Genomic DNA, 19,914 nt, shown 5'->3' with positions numbered 1-19,914 from the left:
CACACACACACACACACACACACACACACACACACACACACACACACACACACTTGTTCTTGCTCACTCAAATAGCTTCCGCAGCAGCTGATACATAGCGGGTAGTTTGGAATAAAAAAGGGGAAAGGAATCAAATCTCTGCACCACCTCTATGTACACATGCAGAAAAATACACACACCAAATCTAATAAAGTCTCAGCAGGAGTTTCTTGTCGGGGCCAAAGATCCTCGGGGTACCTTTCTACTTTCTCTCCTCTTAATCCTTTACTCCAAAACACACACTTTGTCCCTTTTTCATTTCTTGCCTTCCCTTCTTCTTATGGGCATTATTCAGCAGTTTGAAATTGCATGCATTCTCTTAGTTTCCTTTCTAGGAATGAATTGACATCAGTGTCATGTCTAGAGATTGGCAGTAGATGGAAATGTCTCTCTCCATCTCCTACTATCAGCTCTAAAAGGTCCAAAACCAAAATGTCAAAATAAAAGCAAAGTCGTGGAGTTGCACTTCAATTTTCAGACTGTGTATTATAACGCATAATAAACAGTCCCTGTTTTATGGCATTTGGATTAGTGGTTCTATGTAGTCTTGCTGACAAATAAACACACACATACACACACACACACACACACTCAAACTGCAATTATCACATATGCATTGGTGGAGGAAATAAAACTGTCAAGGTTCAAGCCTGTGCTGAAAATCCTCATTTACCTTCACCCTCCCTGAAACTGAGAAACAGAAGCACATGGATAATATTTATATTGCATTTCATAGAGAGGCAGTGTAATTGAATGGGCTGAAATCCACAGCTACAATAGTAATAATATCTTGAGAAGAAACCAAATTCTCTGCTGTCGTGCTCTGTGTTGTTAGTGTTGCAGAATTGCCTCAGTGTCAAGCCAAGTACAGGCCGTAATGCACAACATCTGCCTAGAATTCAGTATTCTTTTCATTTCACCTGCCCCATAGATGAGGGTGCCTTTGCCTGCCTACACATCCTGCACTATGCACTGTTCTTTTGATGCATTTTCCTTTGGTTTGTTTCACTTAGAACATTGAGCTCATACTAGTGCATCTCAAAGAGGTAGAATATCATGAAAAATGTATTCTGTTTTTGTAATTTCATTCAAAACAGTAAATTATTCTGTATTCAAGTGAAGTAACATATCAAGTGAAATATTCTCTCTGTTTTAAAAAAGAAATTGTTGATTATGGCATATAACTAATAACTAAGGGACCAATCAGCCAAGAATGTACAGGCACAGGTGTAATCTTCAAAAAATGGGTTTTATTATACCCCAAAAAAGACGTTACTACAAAAATTTACAGTAATGGAAACAAACTATTTTAAGGACTAAGTGGGCCCATAAAAGATGTCAAACAAAGAAAACAAGAAAACAAAATTCTACTCAAAAAATACTTAGCAACTTATATAGTAACTGAATAAACCATTTTAAACATCAAAGGGAAAAACCACAGACACAATAGCTAAACACATTGCAAGAGGACACCCCATTCTCCTGTGTGGTCACCAGATGGTTAAGTCCATTTGTTGGCCTCTGCACTTAAACCAGCTCTGCCCTCAGCTTCCTCTTTTACTTAAACCAGGAAGGACTGGAGCAGCAGCCAGGCAACTCAAACATATACCCATAGTATCCTAACAAATGCAAACCAAATTGTGCACCATCATTTGAATTATTGCATACAGTTGTCATGTATTGAAACAAACTAACCAGATTAAAACCTTGTGCTGTATAGCTTCAGTGGCTTTAAATTAGCGTCATGCAAAATTGAGATAGAAAGGTAAATATGAATATTACCAGAGTACTTCAATCACACTAATGGAAATCACCAATCGAGCAACTCATTTTACTTGAATATTTCCGTCAATAAAGAACTGACTGTTTAGAAATATCTAGCTCTGACAAGCTCATCTGTTTGATCAGGTGTGCTGGTCTCCTCTTCCTCTTCACAATACCCCATACAGTAAATTCTCACTGGTGTTCAGTTCAAACGAGTTGGCCAACCAATCAACCACACACGATCAACAAACAATTTGGTTTTGGCACTGAGGGCAGGCGCTAACACCTGCTGGAAAAGGAAGTCAGCATCACCATAAAACTTGCCAGCACATGGAACCATGAAGTGCTCTAAAATCTCCAGGCAGACAGCTATGTTTCTCTGGACTTGATAAAAACACCGTAGCCCTGCAGCAACACCAGCACATTGCAGCACGTACACACACTACATCAAAACCCTTGGCTTCTGTGTCTCTCTATGACTTTGATTTTCAATTGTAACACAAAATTTACTTTTATCTGTAAAGAGGACCAGCGACCAACAATCGAGTTCTTTTACTCCTTAGCGTAGGTAAGATATTGTCGTTCATTTGGGTGTAGTTTGACATTAAAAATGCTTAAGCCGTTGCCTCTATTCCAAAGATGTCAGTGTATGGTGGCCTTTGATGTTCTGACACCAGCATCAGACCGCTCCTTGTGAAACTTCCCTGAGTTCTCGAAGCAATGATTTTCTGTGTCTTACCCTCCTTTTGACTGTCATGATTATCATCTAGAAAATTATTTAATTCCAACACCATCAAATCAACTGTCTTCCCATGACTGTGATTACACATACTGAGCTAAACCAAGAGACACAAGGTATTTATACTATTTGAACAATAATTTATTCAAACTCAGAATTTATATTGTGAGAAACTTGTTTTTTTGTTTCTATAAGCTATAAATATAAAAGATTAAAACAAAAATAGTCCTGAAGAATTTTTGTTACATGAGTGTCATGTAAACTTAAGCTCCATCCAATAAAGTCATTGTGCCCCTTAAGCTGAATTCAACTTCAGCTATAAGTTACACTAATTTATACAGTGTGATAATGGAAAACACCCACATTGCCTGTGAGTTACTGAAGTGCAAGCTCAGTTTAATTATTCAGTTCAAAGTAATTTAGTGAATCTGCAACAATCATGGTAACCAGCATGACTGAGGATGACATCGAGTGGATAGGCATATGCAGGTCAAATTACCCCTCACGTCTATTCAAAAATATAGTGCTAAAGCATGGCCCTACTCGAAAATTGCAAAACAAATGGAAATATGTTGAGGATATTGTGTGCTGACAGTCAGCTGTCCTAGTGTGTGATGAGTTCATTGATCCATCTCGGCACCGAGAGAAAATGTCTCTCCTGTTTGTCTCCTGCTTTGCCTCTGCAATCTAACACAGATATTTTTGCACTTTTATAACCATGGCTGTTTTCTCTAAGAGTGTATATCCATCTATGGTTGCAATTATGCCTAGTGTTTATAAGAGCAGGCACTTTAAAATGAAAATTTAAAAAAAAAGAATAGCATTACAAAAAAATTACAAAAAAACAAAAAGAAAAAAAAGTTTTCTAGACTAAGACTTGATGGTGTCTACAAAAGTAGGGATTGCCTGATCCAGCTTTTTCCTGGTCCAGTCTGATACTGATATCTTGGCTGTGGCTGAGTTCAAATATATTGTTGTAGCTTCGTGATGTGCCTCCAAACTGCTCTCTGTCTGTCATTAGCTCCATTCTACCTTAGCTTTGCCGCTAGCTGCAGCTCAGTGGCAAAGCAAACGCACAATAACATAGAACTGAATTGAATAGATCGTGCCAGTGGATTGCCTCATAGTCACAGATATCCTATCTAGATTTTTGGGCTTGAATTGGACAGGTAGCAAACCCAAATATTAAATCAGTGCATCAAAGGTGGGAACAAGAGACAAAAAAAGAAATGGGAGAGCCGCCTAGATGAAGTTAATCCAAGTGAGGAGGACACATGTTGAATTCCAGAGAGAGGGAAAGGGCATTGGTTAGAACTAAGAGTAAAGCTTCCGGTAAGAGGTCAAATTGAGGTGCACTAACACATGTTGTTACACTAATTAGACACTTCAGGCTATTTTTTTAAAGCATTTACTCAAACAAATATCTTTTTCGAGCTTGGTAAGTTGTCTTTGTGCCCATTTCCGTGGCTAATGCACCACAAAGCTCCATAAATGACAGGTTTTCAAACACTATCAGCTCTCTATTGATAACTCCCTAATGTTGGCTTCTAATGATGCCAGATGTTTCATAGAGAAGCAGAAACTGCTCTGGGCTCCTCTCAGAAACCAGCCAATTAATCACCCCCGTGTGTGCGTGTATGCTTGTTAAGCGCCAACACCAGTGCTTCTTGGTCAGAAGTGTTACAATTACTGAAACTACAGTCTCAGTAGTTTCAGTAATTGCGTTCCAAAACTGCAGTGCCAAACCAGCGCTACGCTCTCTTGTACTTTACTGAACCATTTCCATATTATTACCCAGCTACTCAGATGTCACAGCCAGACACTTATACGAATGCACACACACACACACACACACACACAGACACACACACACACATGAATAAACACTAGTTGTTCCACAGATACATCACACTAACAATAGGGCATTAATGGCACAAGCGTGAGTGACCCATTTTGCTTCTTTTGCGTTATAGTAACTACCAGACATACACACACAGCCCTATCTCTGTGCCATCACATCTATTGATGTTAATGCACTGGCTGATTGTCTACCATTTTCACTTTAGATGAGACAGGCTGGGAGAGAAGAGTTTTATTATACAGACCTTAATTACATCACTTTCTGTCAAATTAGTGCACCTCAAACCCATCTCACATGATATCCCTACATTTACTGGCTGTGCTTTTCTCTTCTCTCAGTCATTGCAGAGAAATTTAAATCAGTTTTTTGTTTTTTTTGGTCAAATCTGTTGGTCAGATCTGTTTCATCTCGTCATCCATTTCGAAAATCCACTGAAGGCAGGGACTTTCTTACAAGAATTATTCCTGACTTGTGTCAGTTTTTATTTCCAGCATTGTTCCAGACTCGGTGACTCGGCCCATCAGTGCAAACGTGCTGTGCACACACAAGTGGGAGGAAGAAAAAAATACTGTATATACAATACCCCACATAGCTATATCCCTAAAAGTAGTGTATGTGCATCTCTGTGTGTGTCTGCTTCTACCGAGATCCAAAGCCTGCAGAGCACCAGTGACCTGATATGTAGGGCGAGACCGACACACTGGGATGACAGCTTAGAGCCCGCCCCCACTAACTCTGACTGACAGCGCCGTAACCTCGGCTGCCTCCCACGACAATAGTTTGGTCCTGGTTCCATTTTAACGTCTGTCATTCCTAGTTTGATATAACAGCTATTTCTAGAGCAAAATTCTATAAAAGCATAAGATTACAACCGAAGGACAAAAGCACATGAAGTGGAATGAGAGGAAATGTTTTGAGGGAGATATAATTGGACTCTGACAAACTGATTGCTGTTTATTCCCTTAAGCAACTGTAAAGAACTGCAAAAGTCTTAGATTGTTCTATGTGCTTAAAAAAAAAATTATATATAGCTACAGGATTTTTGTCTTTTGCTCTAACAGCCATTATGACCAATACAGCACTTAGGCAATCACTTTCAGCAGCCTCTATCTATAACTCTTACGAGACACATCCATCCTAATCTAAGGATAAGTTGCAATAGCCGCATGTCTCAGTGGATTCAACTAAATCAGGTCAAAAGGGTGCAAACACTTAAAAGCGTAGTATTGCACACAAAGAGTGCCACGCTAAAGCCCAGTGTTTCCACCATGTGATGCCAGCGATCAAAGTAAAGGATCAAAACGACCACAAATTAATAGAGAACCAGGGCTAGAAGTGGAAATAATATAAGACAGGTAAGAATCTAAGAAGATTTTGTTTCAAAATCAAGCGCAGATAGAAACATATTTTTTCAACACATGATCTTTATGTGCCGTATGAGAGATTGCCTTTGACATAATAGCCCCAATCTCTTTTTGAGAATGAATCACTTAAGAAGTCAAGAAGGGCCACATGAGGAAGTGGGTTACATTCAAGCTAAAATTACAGAATTTCTTCTTTTCAGCCTCCAGACATCTCCTGGGCTTGGACGTTAAAGTCAGTTCTTATTTGTGACTTAATTGCAGAAAATCGGATCACATGTACACACAAACGGGAACCTGAATGTCATATTAAACTACTCACATTTATCAGTGCATTTCGAGCATGTTATAAATTACTGTAATGTGTATTTTCCATGGTCTGAGGCACTTTTCGATAGCGCCATATGGCTTTTTCATCAGCCAGAGCTTCCCTTGGGTTTGGTAAGCATGGGAGTGAAAAAAGGAAATACAAAAAAAAAAGTTTGTGAAGTGAAAATGTCACATGTTCAATGAACATGCAAAGAATTGTCGAACTGACGTGGCTGGGGAGGGGCTTCTTTTTAATGTAACTTCAGAGAGGTACCATAGGGAAGAGAGAAGAGCCAGACAGGAATGTTTCCAAAAATCTCTTTAAAGATGATGAAAAGGAAGTGGAAATTAAGTGCATTTGAGAAAGATATATTGAGAACATATAAAATTAGGAAATAAAACACTGTATAAATGTGTGGGGGTAAATGCAGCTAACTAGAGAGCATACTGCTTGGCTTAAAGAGAGTCACTGTGCGTTGAGCTGCATTTAAACAACTCTTCCTCTCCACCTTGGCTGACACTTGGCTGCCTATTGACATGGTAAATTGAGGGCCTATTCGAACAGCACCGTGACAGCCAGAGGAGGCTATAGACCCTGCCAGTTGCTGTATATTCAAAGGAACTTTGTAATCATACACATCAGGGAACAGAGCAGGAAGGGAAAGAGTGGAATATGGACAGAAGGAAAAAGGAGCGCAACATAAGGTGGGCCGTATGGAGGTAGAGCGATTAAAAAGCGTGATTTATAGGCTGGAGCAGAGAAAGCGAGGGAACAGCTAAGTGACTGATAAGAGGGGAAGACGGAACACAAAATTGATTTCTATTTTTGGAAGAGGTACGGGAGGAACGAGATTTAAACTTGTTCAATTTCAAAGTCACGCAAGCACACTTCAGTGGCTTAATATATACACGTAAACCGATGTAGAAGACACATCTCACATGCAGATGGACCCTGCCACACGCTCCTAGGTTATTATTAGGAGTAATGTAATTGTTTTTCGAGTGGATGAATGGATGTGACTTGTGCTCCTGACTATGCAAGGAGGTATGCATTGTTAGGGTGTAGCTGGAGCCATTAGCCATTTGGTGTAATGGGCAATCTGCTCCACAAGCTTCACTGACCCCCAGCATTTGGTAGGAGGAGCAGGCCAACCTATTAAAAAAAGAGTAAAAAGCTCCAAGCATACCCTATCACACAAGGCCACACTTAATTAGGCTGTTTGTTTAGCAGACTCTAATGGGAGAGTTAGCGACTGAGGGAAAGGGGTTGACTGCTCTCCTTGAAACTGCAGACTGAAAGACATCTGGCCAAGGATGAGGCTGAGGACACAAAGATATTAGTGGAACATGGCCTCCCGTTTGCTGCCATCTCATTTTCTCGGGACCGATGGTAATGATGGAGAGCAGAAATAAACAATAATGCGAGTCATTACAACTGAACTACCGCAATAATGGTCAAAAATAAAACTACACAGATGCTTTATCACAACAGCCAAAATTCAGTAATTAAATTGATCAAGTATGCGAGTGAGGGAAAATACAGTGAGTTAAGTCTGTAAGTAACAACAGAGTGATGCATGGGGGATACAACCACTGTATGAAATTAAAGCTAATTAGTGCAATCCTTCAGAAAAATTACATCTCTCTTTTTCTTCTGTCCCTACACCCTTTCAGTTCCTCTCCCTTGATCCTTCTCTGTGTGCAGAAGGCTAATTAAAATACAGAAATTGGATATGGGCTTGTGCGCACTTTAATTCAGCAAGAGGATAGAGAAAGGAAGCAGTGAGGGGGGAGAGGCGGGAGAAAAGTTGGAGCCAGGACAAGAATTTGGGAAAGGTGAGGCCTTGTCATCTGGCAGAGTATTACAGGCATGGCATTGGTATCAATGAGGGCACAGGGCAGACTCAATGAAAACAGTTGAGGTGTGACGCCTCAGAACAGTGTCTTTCAGAAATCCACCGCACTGTGCTCTTGTTAATCCGCGACTTATTTACCCCGAAACAGGCTTCTCCTCTTTTACTCATTCATCAATCTGCGAAAGGCCTGCAGGATTAAATCAGAAATGTTTGTCCGCTGAACCGTACTGAGTCCATCTAAGTCCTACACATCGGGTCAGAGGTTAAAGCAGTTGGCGGTTGGTCTCACGGAGCCACAAAAAAACCCGTTACATCATTATCTCAGAAAATGTTTTCCACCAACAGCAACACTCTAATGCATAGGTGTCAAACTCTGGCCCGCGGGCCAAATTTGGCCCACAGCCTAATTACATTTGGCCCGCGAAGCCATACCAAATTACTATCAGAGCTGGCCTACTGGTATTATACAGCTAATATATATATTGTTTAGTATTAAGCTTTGCTTGTTCCATATTCAGTTTTTCAGCAAAACCTGTTTGAGTCCATAAGAAAAGATTCATTCTTATATCTGGAGGAATAAATATATTTCAATAAATATTAACGTTAGCCCACGACTTTGTTCCAGTTTTGAATTTTGGCCCACTGTGTATTTGAGTTTCACACCCCTGCTCTAATGGATACCTGAGTTTGATCTAAACTTCATATTGTGTTACTAATACGACTGGCTTCACCCTGAATTACCAAGTGAGTTGTGCAACTTAAGTCATGTTTCTCTAGTTTTACCAGAGTTCATCTTGAAGGAAGTCTTACCAACCTGCAGCCATGTTGGGAAATCATCTGAATGATAATACATATATATATCCCTGGCTCGGCTTAGGGCTTTGAACATTTTTTTTTATAAAACAGTAAGCCAAGAGAAGTTCACTTACCTAAAACTTTACTAACGTAACAAGTACAAGAGCTCGCCTAATACTTTATTGGGTATACTTCTTCAACTGCTCTTTAACACAAATATCTCATCAACTATCATGTGGCTGCAACTCAATGCATTTAGGGATAGTTTCAAATGAATGGGAAAGAAACATGTTTTCAGTATCAAGGTTTTTAGTAAGTGCTTCAGAAACTGCTGATATACTGCGATTTTCCTGTGTAGACATCTTTAAAGCTTACAAAGAAAAGTCCATAAAAGGGAAAATATATTTAGTGAGCAGCAGTTCTTTGAGTGAAAAGGCCAAATCAGTGTCAGAAAGGAGAATGAACAGACTGCAGCAGATTCCAGCAGAAGACCATACTGGATGCCTTGTTTGTCAGCTAAGAACAGCTGAGTGTGTACAGTTCACACAGGCTCACTACAATTGGAGAACAGAAAATTGAAATAAAAAACGTTTCCTGGTCTGATGAGTCTTGATTACTGCTACAATATTTGGATGGCAGGGTCAAAATTTTGTGCATACACCATGAAAAGATGATTCCATCCTGCCTTGTATCATTGGTGTAATGGAGTGGGGGATATTTAATATTTTCTTGGCAATCTTTGGGCCCCTTAGTACCAACTGAGCATCATTTAAACACCACAGTCTACCTGAGTAAGTCAAAACCAAAGTCTGTGGTTTTGCTCAAAAGTTATTCTCACCAGTATAACTGATGAGACCCAGAAAGGCAGAAATATCATTATGAACAAGAACATATAAAAAGGGGGTAAGAAGCTTATTGAGGAATTAAAATTATTTTGTACAAAAATATCTCATTATTTTGGAGAGCGTAATAGTGGATGACACTTGAGGCTTCTCGAATAACATACTACAATCTCTAATCAAATTATCAGCAGCTGAATTGGTTTAAAAAACAAAGTTAAAATTTAAGTAATGCAAAGATGTTACAGGTTTCCTTTATAGACAAAAATAAATAAAATTAAGACTGAATACACATCTCATATTTTTCTAATAATAAATGCTTCATTGGTACTCTCATATCAATATTTTCTCATGAAAAGGTCACTTTCTCATTTTTCTCATATAGCATGATGATGTCATATCATATATCATACTTTTCTTTTAAAATAACATTTCAAATGTTTCATGAGATAATCATTTCCTTCATATTATCCAGTCGATTTAGCTACAATATATGAAAAAGGTGGGAAAAGGACAAACTACAAAATTATGGCCCAACCTTTCTATTATAAACATACATTACTATGTACAGACATAATCATTTCAGTATTCTCTTGAGTGAGCTACAAGAATATCATCACTTGAAAAAAATGGTAGCCAAAGCTATGAAGAAACTAATAACAATAATATATCCTTCAGCTGATAAAACAGCTTATGGAAACTTCTCAGGGCTCTTGTTAATGTGGTCTTGGAATTCCAGTTACTGTACAAGATTGCACAAACACATCCCCCCTGTTTCCTCTATCCCTCTGTCAATTTAGCCTTTATTCCTCTCTCTGTGAGTCTAAAATGCACATGCTCATACCAGGTGCAGCTGCAGGGCAGCAGTGGATCAGAGAGCTGATGATGGATGACTGGAGTGCATGAGTGTGTGTGCATGCGTGTGTTAAAGAGGATTCTCCATGCATTATAATGAGTGGCACACCCTCCTGCTGTGAGGAAGCACGGGATGATGATGGACACGGCAAAGAGGTTAACAGCTTGCACGCTCCCTGACAAGCATAAACACATGAAATTGCTGTATAACCCCTCCATGCCACTGTAGCTGAGAGGGTTAGCACACCATTACCATATTACTCAACTACAGAGGCCCCAAACACATTTGGCTCCAGCACCAAATGGATGCACTCTCTAGCAGGCGATATAGCACACACCAGGAAAACAACAAAGTTTGTCTGTTTACAGCTAACACTCCTCCTGCCACAGCGCCTCACTCAGAGGGGTGTTAGCTTCCCTTATGCTTCATCAACATGTTCACACATACAAACACAAATGGATGCATTGACCAAAGCATGTGTGCATATTTGGCTTCTCAGTGGAAAGGGGCAGTTCATTTAAAACCAAATGAGCACACAATGGTGTGACCTGATCTGAAGAAACGCTACTTATTTGTGCTTTGGTGCTTTTGAAGAAAGGGTTAACCATCATTTGGAGGAAGGACAACACAATAGATTATTCAAGGAGCGTGTATCTAGGCCATAGTTGTTCATTTTTAAGAATTATTTTATGGTAGAACTACATTTTCAGAGTAATTAAAAGAAAATAATGCTGCAGCATGTCTGTCTTTTAGAAGAAAATTACAGTACAAACATTCCTCATGTTTAAGCCCCCATCCTACAGTAGGTGTCCATCATGAACCACGGCAAACAGCCACTATCGACCCTTCTTTGGCAGGCTTTCTACCAACATGCCCAGAGAGAGACACACAAATAAATGTGTTGTTTATAGATTCAGATCCAGCTGTGCGCTTGTCTCTGTGTGGGCCTGTCAGGTTGGTGGTGTGGGCATGGCTTTTGGCTTTTTTTTTTTGTATGTCTGAGTGTGTGTGCTTATGTCTCGCTGTATTATGGATGGATGGAAACCATGCTGGAATGCTCTATCCTGGCCCAAAATCTTTGGATATCCTGCTGCTGGGCTTGGCCAGGCTTGCCTTTTGGAGGACACACACTGGGTTGCCCCCATGTCTATCGCTAATGTGAACATGGGATGAAGCCTGCTGTCCTCTCCTCTGGAGAAAAAAAAATCCTGCTCATCCTAAACAATGAGCACTGGACGGCACAGTGGCCCACTTGGATCATTTGTATGGCTGCTTATCTCAGATATGACAACAGAGCCAGATGTCCTGGATGATTTAAGCAAACATCTGATGAATTTCATCCAATCGGAATTGCCTAACATAGAGGGGAATATAATTATATAGCTTGACTTGCTGTGCAGCAGGCAGCAAGGAGAAAAATGTAATTCCCTCAGCAATTTACATGAAGATGAGGCAAAATGTCTATTATACCATTTAAAATGCAGATCAGCCCTTGTAAATGATAGTGTCACAGGCCGGTTGCCGAGAGCCTACCTCACAATAACACTAAAGTCTCCTGGCATATGAAAATCAATGCAATGCATTATCAGTCAGTGTCGCTTTGGTTCTGTACGTACCCAACTGAAAGTAATCACAGTTCACAAATTGGATGTAAACTCGGTTAACAATTATCTAAATTCCTCAAATAGACTCTTAAACTTTCTTTCTAAAAGTTTTAAATAAGAGACAAAATCTTCTTAAATAAGTATCCGTGCCCTATAACTTATTGCAGATGTTAGAAAGTCTGATATCGTTTCCTAGCTGTATAGTCATCCCCATGCATGTCTTCAAGCAGTGATACAGTCTTTTTGGACCCATATTCATTAAAGTTTAAGTGGCACAGCAGTGTCAGGGTGGCATCAGCGCCCAAGGCTCTGAGTAAATTAATGATGCTTAAGTAAACTATGGATTAATTATGGATTGTCCAATGTGTCAGTATGCACGTATGCATATCTGACTGAGCCTCCACCTTGCAATCATGCTAATGAAGAGCTAACCTGCTTCAGTAGACAGAGGACAGATGGAAACCCCACTTGGCACTACACCAACGCTCTCACACACATTATTGCCCTTGAGCAAAGAGAGGCTCTGATTAGGCTTCACTTAAGTTAGTTAGCCTGGAGCTAACACCAACCACCCAAGCGCGGGAAAGAGAAAGTGGCAGGACAAAAAACAAGGGTACAAACAATTCAAAAAAACACCGAAGAGCTTTTTTTGCACAGTATATTAATGTCTAATTAGTTTGGTCCCCTGAAGCTAGGGTAAGTGGGCTGGGTGGGGGGGAAGACAATCAGAGAAATTTGTTTTGAGCTGAGGCTGCGTAAAATGTGACCTCATAACAAAAACAAAAGGAAAAAATGGGTAGGATTTATTTCAACATGTTTTCTGGGGAATTTTGGTTTTTAAACACATCACTTTGATACGCAAAATCTAAATTTCAGTCATGTTTCCAAGCAAAACAAAGCTGCTAAACGGCTTTTGTAGTTTACTATTAGTTTCTTTTCTAGCTTTTCATAAAACAAACAGTAATTAATGAATGAAGAACAGTCATCAGATCAATCAGCAGATTTAAAAGAAAAGAGAGAGCTATGGATTGCCATTCTTTGTAGTGTATGCCATCCTTTCAATCCAGATCTAAAAGCAACAAATTCTGTTTTGTGAGGGGTGGGGTTGGTGGTGCTTTGAAAGGATGGGGGTGGGTTATTGTGCTTACATGACTGATGAAGTCATATTTCATACTTGTGTAACAGCAAAACAAAAGCATGAATAACAAAGAATACAGCATCATTGTTATTCTTCAGCTGGTAATGTATTCAGGTGAGCCAGACGCTGGACAAATACAATCAAGTACAAAGAAACCATGGGTAACACTGAACCTCCAATACAGTCTTCTTTCCTGTAAAACAAAGACTTTGGCTACTTAACTGCACGTTACAGCTGGGTATCTTTGACTACATGCAAGTTTAAAAGTCTTTTTTCTCAAAGGTAAATTTAACATGACAGAGAAGACTAAATCCACATTTATTTTGAAAAGTTCTTACCTGAAATCCTGTCAGAAACAACTTTGCAGATTTACTTATTCATTTATTTTTCCTGAGGATAGTTGAAATCTAGAGGCTATTTCACAATAAAGAAAACATATATAAAATAATCTCCATAGAAACATTTCCTGCTACTTAAAGGCATTTTTATTTCTCTTTTGTCAAAAAAATAGCATCATAAATGTTCTATAAAAAACAATAGATGTGGTGCAAATGGGATATGGTGTCAAAGAAAACCCCAAAGTAGCTTATAAAGTCACAGTTAGAGACCAGCTCATGCCCCGTATGAATACCCACTGTGGATATGGGTAAGATGCTCTAGTAAAGGGAATAGTAGGCGCTCTTACCGTCCACAGCCATAGTCGGTCTCAGCGTGTATCTCTCCGTGGTGTCAACAGGACTCTCTCATTCTTCTGCCAGACGGATAAAATGTAGGCTACTGAGCGTGAGAGATGAAGAGCGCTTCCTGCCCCTTCTAACCTATGTGAGCATGGAGACAGCTCTTACTGCTGTTAGTACAGGGAGAAAAGAAAAACCTAGATCACACTCTTCCTCTCTGTCGGTTCACGGCCATTTGGTCTCCGAGATGCCGGGACCAGTCCGCTATGAAACTGCTCCTTCAGTATCTCCGCCCCCCCTCCCTCCGTACCTGACCGGCTGGAGACAAAAGGTCATTACGCCCCGACACCAGCTGTTATAGGACACAGACGCCGCTCTCTCTCTCTCTCTCACTCCCTCTCTCTCTTTCTCTCTCACCCCACGCACAAACACATCCACGCCTCTTTTTTGTTAAATCACGAGCGACGATAGAGATTCACATAACACAGAACCCCCCACCCCCTTTTTCTTAAAAATGCCCAGAAAAACTTTCGTCTTCCAACTAAATTGTTATAATAATAATAATAATAATAATAATAATAATAATAATAATATAGAAGTTTTCTCTGATGTTTGCTTGAAACCTTCTAGTTTCCTCAACCTAAAGTTTCCAAGTTCTGCACACTGGGACAGCAATCGGATAAAATGACCCATTACAGAAAGCCTGGTTATCATATACTGCAGCATTGTGGTTTCACTAAGGGTCCGACAGGAGGAAGAAGAACGGTCAAAATGAAAACAGCATCAGCGGGGCAGTATAGTCAGTGAGTTTTGCTCACTTTTTACTATAGCTACCAACACAAATGTTATCTAAAGAAAATTATGCAGCCACATTGTCACTGTAACTTTCTTTGCCTAAATTTAACCTGATTGTTTTGGGACTGCTCCAATATTGATATTACCTGTTATATTAAACATGTTTCCTCATACCAATTTTGTTAAACGTTTAAATGTAGTTCAAATATAGAGTGAAGAAGTGCTGAAAGACTTTACAATAGATATGTTATTTTCCATCCGTTCGTTCTTTCCCTGCCATTATCAGCACACTTCTTCTAACCATCAGTAAATCTATCACTGTCCGCACGCCTCCCAAGGGATCTGTGTCTAGAACCAAACCAGATCTTTTGCTTGTTAGGCAAATGTGCAAATCACTACATTAGAGCCACTCAAATCAGAGAAGACATTATGGATCTTTATTTGCCTTCACAATAGTACGCTGATGAATGAAGTGTTTCATTTAGTTTATTTGTGTGTCTGTGTGTGTGCAAAAACTGGTCCTCTGCATTGAGTGGAAAGAACAGAAGAAATTTTAAGTACGTGTTTTTGCTACCATCTATGTGAGCAGAAGGTCTCAAACCACAAACCAAGAAGCAGAAATGTGGAGAGATCCTCTGGCAGCAAAACCTAAAAACAGCCATCCCCCTGTAGACATCCACGTCAGCTGCTATTTGCCCGTCAAACAACCGAGCTTCACTTCAAAGCGGAGAATATGGGAGAAAGTTGTGAACGTGTCTTTGTCAATATAATCTCACAGCATATCCGACTAATTGATTCTGCTGGCATTCAGATACATGCAGATTGCTCTGCACCAGTGCTTTTTGTGTGTGTGTAGAACAGTCGAGAGATATGTCCCTGAAAGACTCCATCAGTCTGCGGAAGAAGATGGGGGCCCTCCCTAAAGCTCAGGCACTGCACTGGATCATCAAAGGGTGAACAACAAGGAACAAAGGACTAGCTGGTCCATCAGGGCTTCACCAAAATACATGCTGATTGGGAGTGAGCCTGCCAGACACGCCAACACACACATGCACGGATTTACTGTATACATAATGTTAATACACACATACACACACATGCACACACACACATTTGCATTCACTCCCTCACACTCACAGAGTCAGAGCTTAATTTAGAAGTGTGTTCTCTATGCCTGTAAGGACATTTTGTCATGTAAAAAAAATTGAGCGGTTGAACCCTTGCATCTTTAATTCAGAGGGTGGTCTGTGTGCTGAATAATGAATAGAACGGGTCCAACAGAGATCAAGAGAGAGACAAACTTGCTAAGAACCACAGGGTCTCAGGTGACAGCAACACAGCAGCTAAAGTATGAGCAACTCTTGCGGGGGAGGGAGTAGAGGTATCTCAGTGCAGATAAAGAAGAGAACAACAGCAAAGGGGCATGAAAAGTGTTATTGTTTGTAGTCATTCATTACTTTTTATAATTCATTCTTCAGTCGGCAGCAGGAGCACAAGCTGAGAGTTTTGTTAAAGCATTTTTAGTGAGATAAGCAGTATCAATGAAAGGTTAGAGTGATGGTGACTAAGAGAGTGTTTGCCTCCATGCATTTTATAATAGAATATTCAGTATAACTGATATATGAAACCATTAATATTTCTCTGATAATGCTGTACCAGCATTATCAACCCTAACTCCATGCCATTTGTTTTCTTTGGGTTCTTTTGCTTCGGACAGTGCAAAACTAGCAAAATCTAAACGCAAACACATCCACGCATGCCATTTAAAAATGCACTTTTTGAAAAGCAGACAGAGCTTTCCAACAACATAAACAACAGCAGCAAGCAGTATGCTTGTTTTGCTAACAACCAGATTGCAGCTGCTGATGAAAAAGGAGTGTCTTGGACTTGTGTTAGAGCTCCCTTCAAAGAGAGAGGGAGAAAGAGAGCCCTTCCTCAAGAAGCACAGAGAAGCTATTGATAGTGGAGTGTGGCATCAGCCTCACCAAAGCTGGTGTCATGGTGAGCGGCTGTCCCTGAGTTGGCAGTGAAGAATAATAGTGCCAAATACAACAGTAAAATGGATAGAGAAGGGCAGCCAAGGGAAGACCGGATAAACCTTGGGTGCATCTAAATGGCTCAGAAACAGAAAAGATTCAAAGAGGTTGGATATCAGTAAAACAGAAGAGTCGTCTTCTCTCTACACTTAATGTGATCTGAAAGGGGGGATGCTTTTTTTTCTGGTGAAAGTGAAAGCAATCTAATGAATTCCCATAGGAAGCTATTTACTCCACTGAGATGAGTGCAGATGATAGAGAGGAATCCACTTTATAGTGTTAAGTTGTGGCCCTGAGCTGCTTTCCTAATCAAAGACTTGGGAGAGTATTTGGCAATTCTGTGTGCATATTGAGGAGAGGCCTCCTTTGAAAGTGTTGCGTCCCCTTTCTAGATTTATTCCGGATGTGGACCAAAAGATGACAGACACATTTGAGAGATATATTCCCTTTGCCACTCCCTGATCACTACCTCTTTTCGCCTGCTCCACATGCAATACATGTATGCACGTATACATTTGCTCATGTGCAGAAGGAGGAAGGGATGGAACACAATTCAGATGCCACAAACTCCTTCACAGTAGCCACACCCATGCAAATGTGCACAGTGTAACCATGTTGCTGTCTCTTTAATGACCTTCTTGAACTCTGCTGTTTGAATTGACTCTGCTGACCACGTGGGGGTCATGACCTCATTCCACACCACTGCAAAGGTCTTTGAAGTCTTACAGAAGAGCTTTATTCTTGTTTGTCTTATGTTTACGTTAAATACTGTATATGAAGCAAATCAAGAATGTCATCCTTGTGGCTGAATGTCAATGATGCCATTAATGTGTCCATGGGTTAAATACAATGATTTTTAAGGTACTGTGTACAGATTTTTACTAATTACAGTTTTTCTCCATCGCTTTGGTGCAGTTCTCACATCAGGAACTTCATTTTCACTAACTCTTAATTAACACATTTCCCCACTCACATTAGCCTTTCTATTTGGTCTCTGTCTACACTGTACACTGCTATTGTGTCTCTCACTTTCCTTAACACTCTGCAGCATTGTTGGAGAGTATTTTCAAATTACTTCAAATTACTTACTTCAAACATTTTACTTTTTTCACTGACAGTGACAGACCTACAGGAACCTCATCTTCAGCTGAAAGCTAATATAAACATATGTTCTCAGAAAAGGTTAATTGGAAAAAAATAGAAATACATACTCTTGTGTCACAGGTTGATGTCATGGCGCTGTTAATTACACACAAGCATATACTATACATATACTCACTTGCTACTTTATTAGTTACACCTTGCGAGCCTCAAGGTGGAGCGTCATTTGCCTTCAGAAATACTTCAAGTCTTTGTGACATAGATTCATCAATGTGCTTAGAAATTTTGCTCCATGTTTAGATGATAGCATTGCACAGCTGCAGAAGATTTGTCAGCTGCTCATCCAAATTTCTCCTTCCTCTAAGCTGTTTTACTGGACTAAGATCTGATGACTGTGGAGGCCATTGGAGTTCAGTGTTTTTCAATCTTTTATTGTCTAATTTTGGGGAATCAGTGCAAAATGTAGCCTCAGTTTCCCGTTCTTAGCTGACAGGTGTTGCACCTAGCACAGTCTTCTGTTGCTGTTGCGCTTTCTGAGATGCTCTTCTGCATAACTTGTTTGTAATGAGTGGTTATGTAAGTTACTTCTCCCTTTCTATCAGCTCAAAGTAATCTGCCCATTCTCTTCTGACATCAACAAGGTATTTTCACCCTAAGAATTGCTGGTCACTGAATGTTTTCTCATTTTAGATAATTCCATGTAAAACCTGGAGATGGTTGTGGAGGAAAATCCCAGTACATCAACAATGTCTGAAATACCCACACCAGCCCGTCTGACATCAACAACCATGCCACATTCGATCATCTTTCATGTTTATTCCAATGCTTGGGTTGAACTTCAGCAGCCTGTAATGACCATGTAGACATGCTGAAATGCACTGAGTTGCTGCTGATGTGAAAGGCTGATTAGATATCTGGATTACTGTGCCTAATACCTAATAAAGTGGGTGCTGAATTTTGTACTGTGACTTTACTGGACTATACCTTAGTTGGTTCTATGTTCACAGACTGTATCTATTTTCTTTGTCTTTTATGGTGGTTTTATTTTGCTTTTCTCAAATTTCATTTAGTTAAAAATCCTTCACATTTCATTTTTATGCCTGAAAAATGTTCACTTCCCATTCAGCCTACATTTTTAAGACTTTTTCCAAAGGCAGTAAGGTTTTGAGAAAAAAACTAGACACTTTGATGACTTTAAAAGGTGGTGAATCTGTTTTTCATTCATCAGGGAGTTGAAGTATTCATGTTTTGGTACATGTGAAATATGGAGGACCACAAGAGCCATGCGCATCGAAATAAAGAAGTCTGTGCTTAAATAATGAATTGTAGAATAAATTCTGCATTTGTAAATTCATTTTTGAATTCCAATTTAATAATCCGCTCAGGGATTAGCTGCTGGATTAGCTCTTCGATTAACAACTTCCTTGCGGCTATTCAAATTAGCCACACCGTGGGATGTAAGGAGCTCTCTGATTGGTTGGACAGATACAGGCTGTCTGCCTGGATTTTTCTAGCTCATAGCTTCGCCCTGCTAAGAAGCGTGTGTGCTTGTACAAAGGCCGTTCAGCCTCAGGGTTTACACTCGGCTCGACACGGATATGTGAAGAATGAAGGGACCCTGCAGCGAAACGGAGAGCGCAACCTCTGACTGAGTGCCTGTTTTCACAGTCTGACCACCTGTTGAAGGTAACGTGCTAACATGGCTAACGCTAGCATCACCGCACGTAGCCCCGTTATTTTAAGGTATCTTAGTTTATGAACATTTTCGTCAGTCCAGATGTTACCACATTACTCTGTGGTACTTGGTGTTAAAACAACTGAGACAGGCTCATTAAAATAACAGCTATCAGTTCTCTCATTCCTTATATCAAGACTGGAGATCACACTACTGGTTTCAGTTCATTTAATATGTGAGTGCACAGATTCATTCTCAACTGGACATAAACGATGATCAAAGGTTGTATATGTGATGAAGTCAAATCCCAGCCTCTAACACAGTGCGCTGAATCTTATCTTTGAATGTCCAGTATATTCTAATCAGTGCAATTTAAGCATTCACTGAACCTACAGTATCTACACCTGTGTGGCAAATGTATGGTAAAGACACAGATAATGAAATTTAATTATTAATACAATATACATCA

The 19,914-nt window shown here is 39.9% G+C and overlaps 1 protein-coding gene across 1 annotated transcript in view; it reads right to left on the bottom strand.

Moving 5' to 3' along the window:
- Positions 1-14,215, bottom strand: part of samd10b (sterile alpha motif domain containing 10b) — a 54,992-nt gene extending 40,777 nt beyond the window's left edge. The window contains exon 1 of the mRNA XM_005740435.1: positions 13,847-14,215. Coding sequence (XP_005740492.1) covers positions 13,847-13,859 — 13 coding nt within the window. The 5' untranslated portion in view covers positions 13,860-14,215. The remainder of the gene's footprint in view (positions 1-13,846) is intronic.
- Positions 14,216-19,914: the final 5,699 nt, after the last annotated feature.

This window comes from Pundamilia nyererei, unplaced genomic scaffold, assembly GCF_000239375.1.
Source record: "Pundamilia nyererei isolate P.nyererei 1_Seehausen unplaced genomic scaffold, PunNye1.0 scaffold00100, whole genome shotgun sequence".
NCBI classification, from domain to species: Eukaryota; Metazoa; Chordata; class Actinopteri; order Cichliformes; family Cichlidae; genus Pundamilia; species Pundamilia nyererei.
Note: the sequence above shows the minus strand (reverse complement) of the source record. Positions and strands in the feature narration are given on the sequence as shown.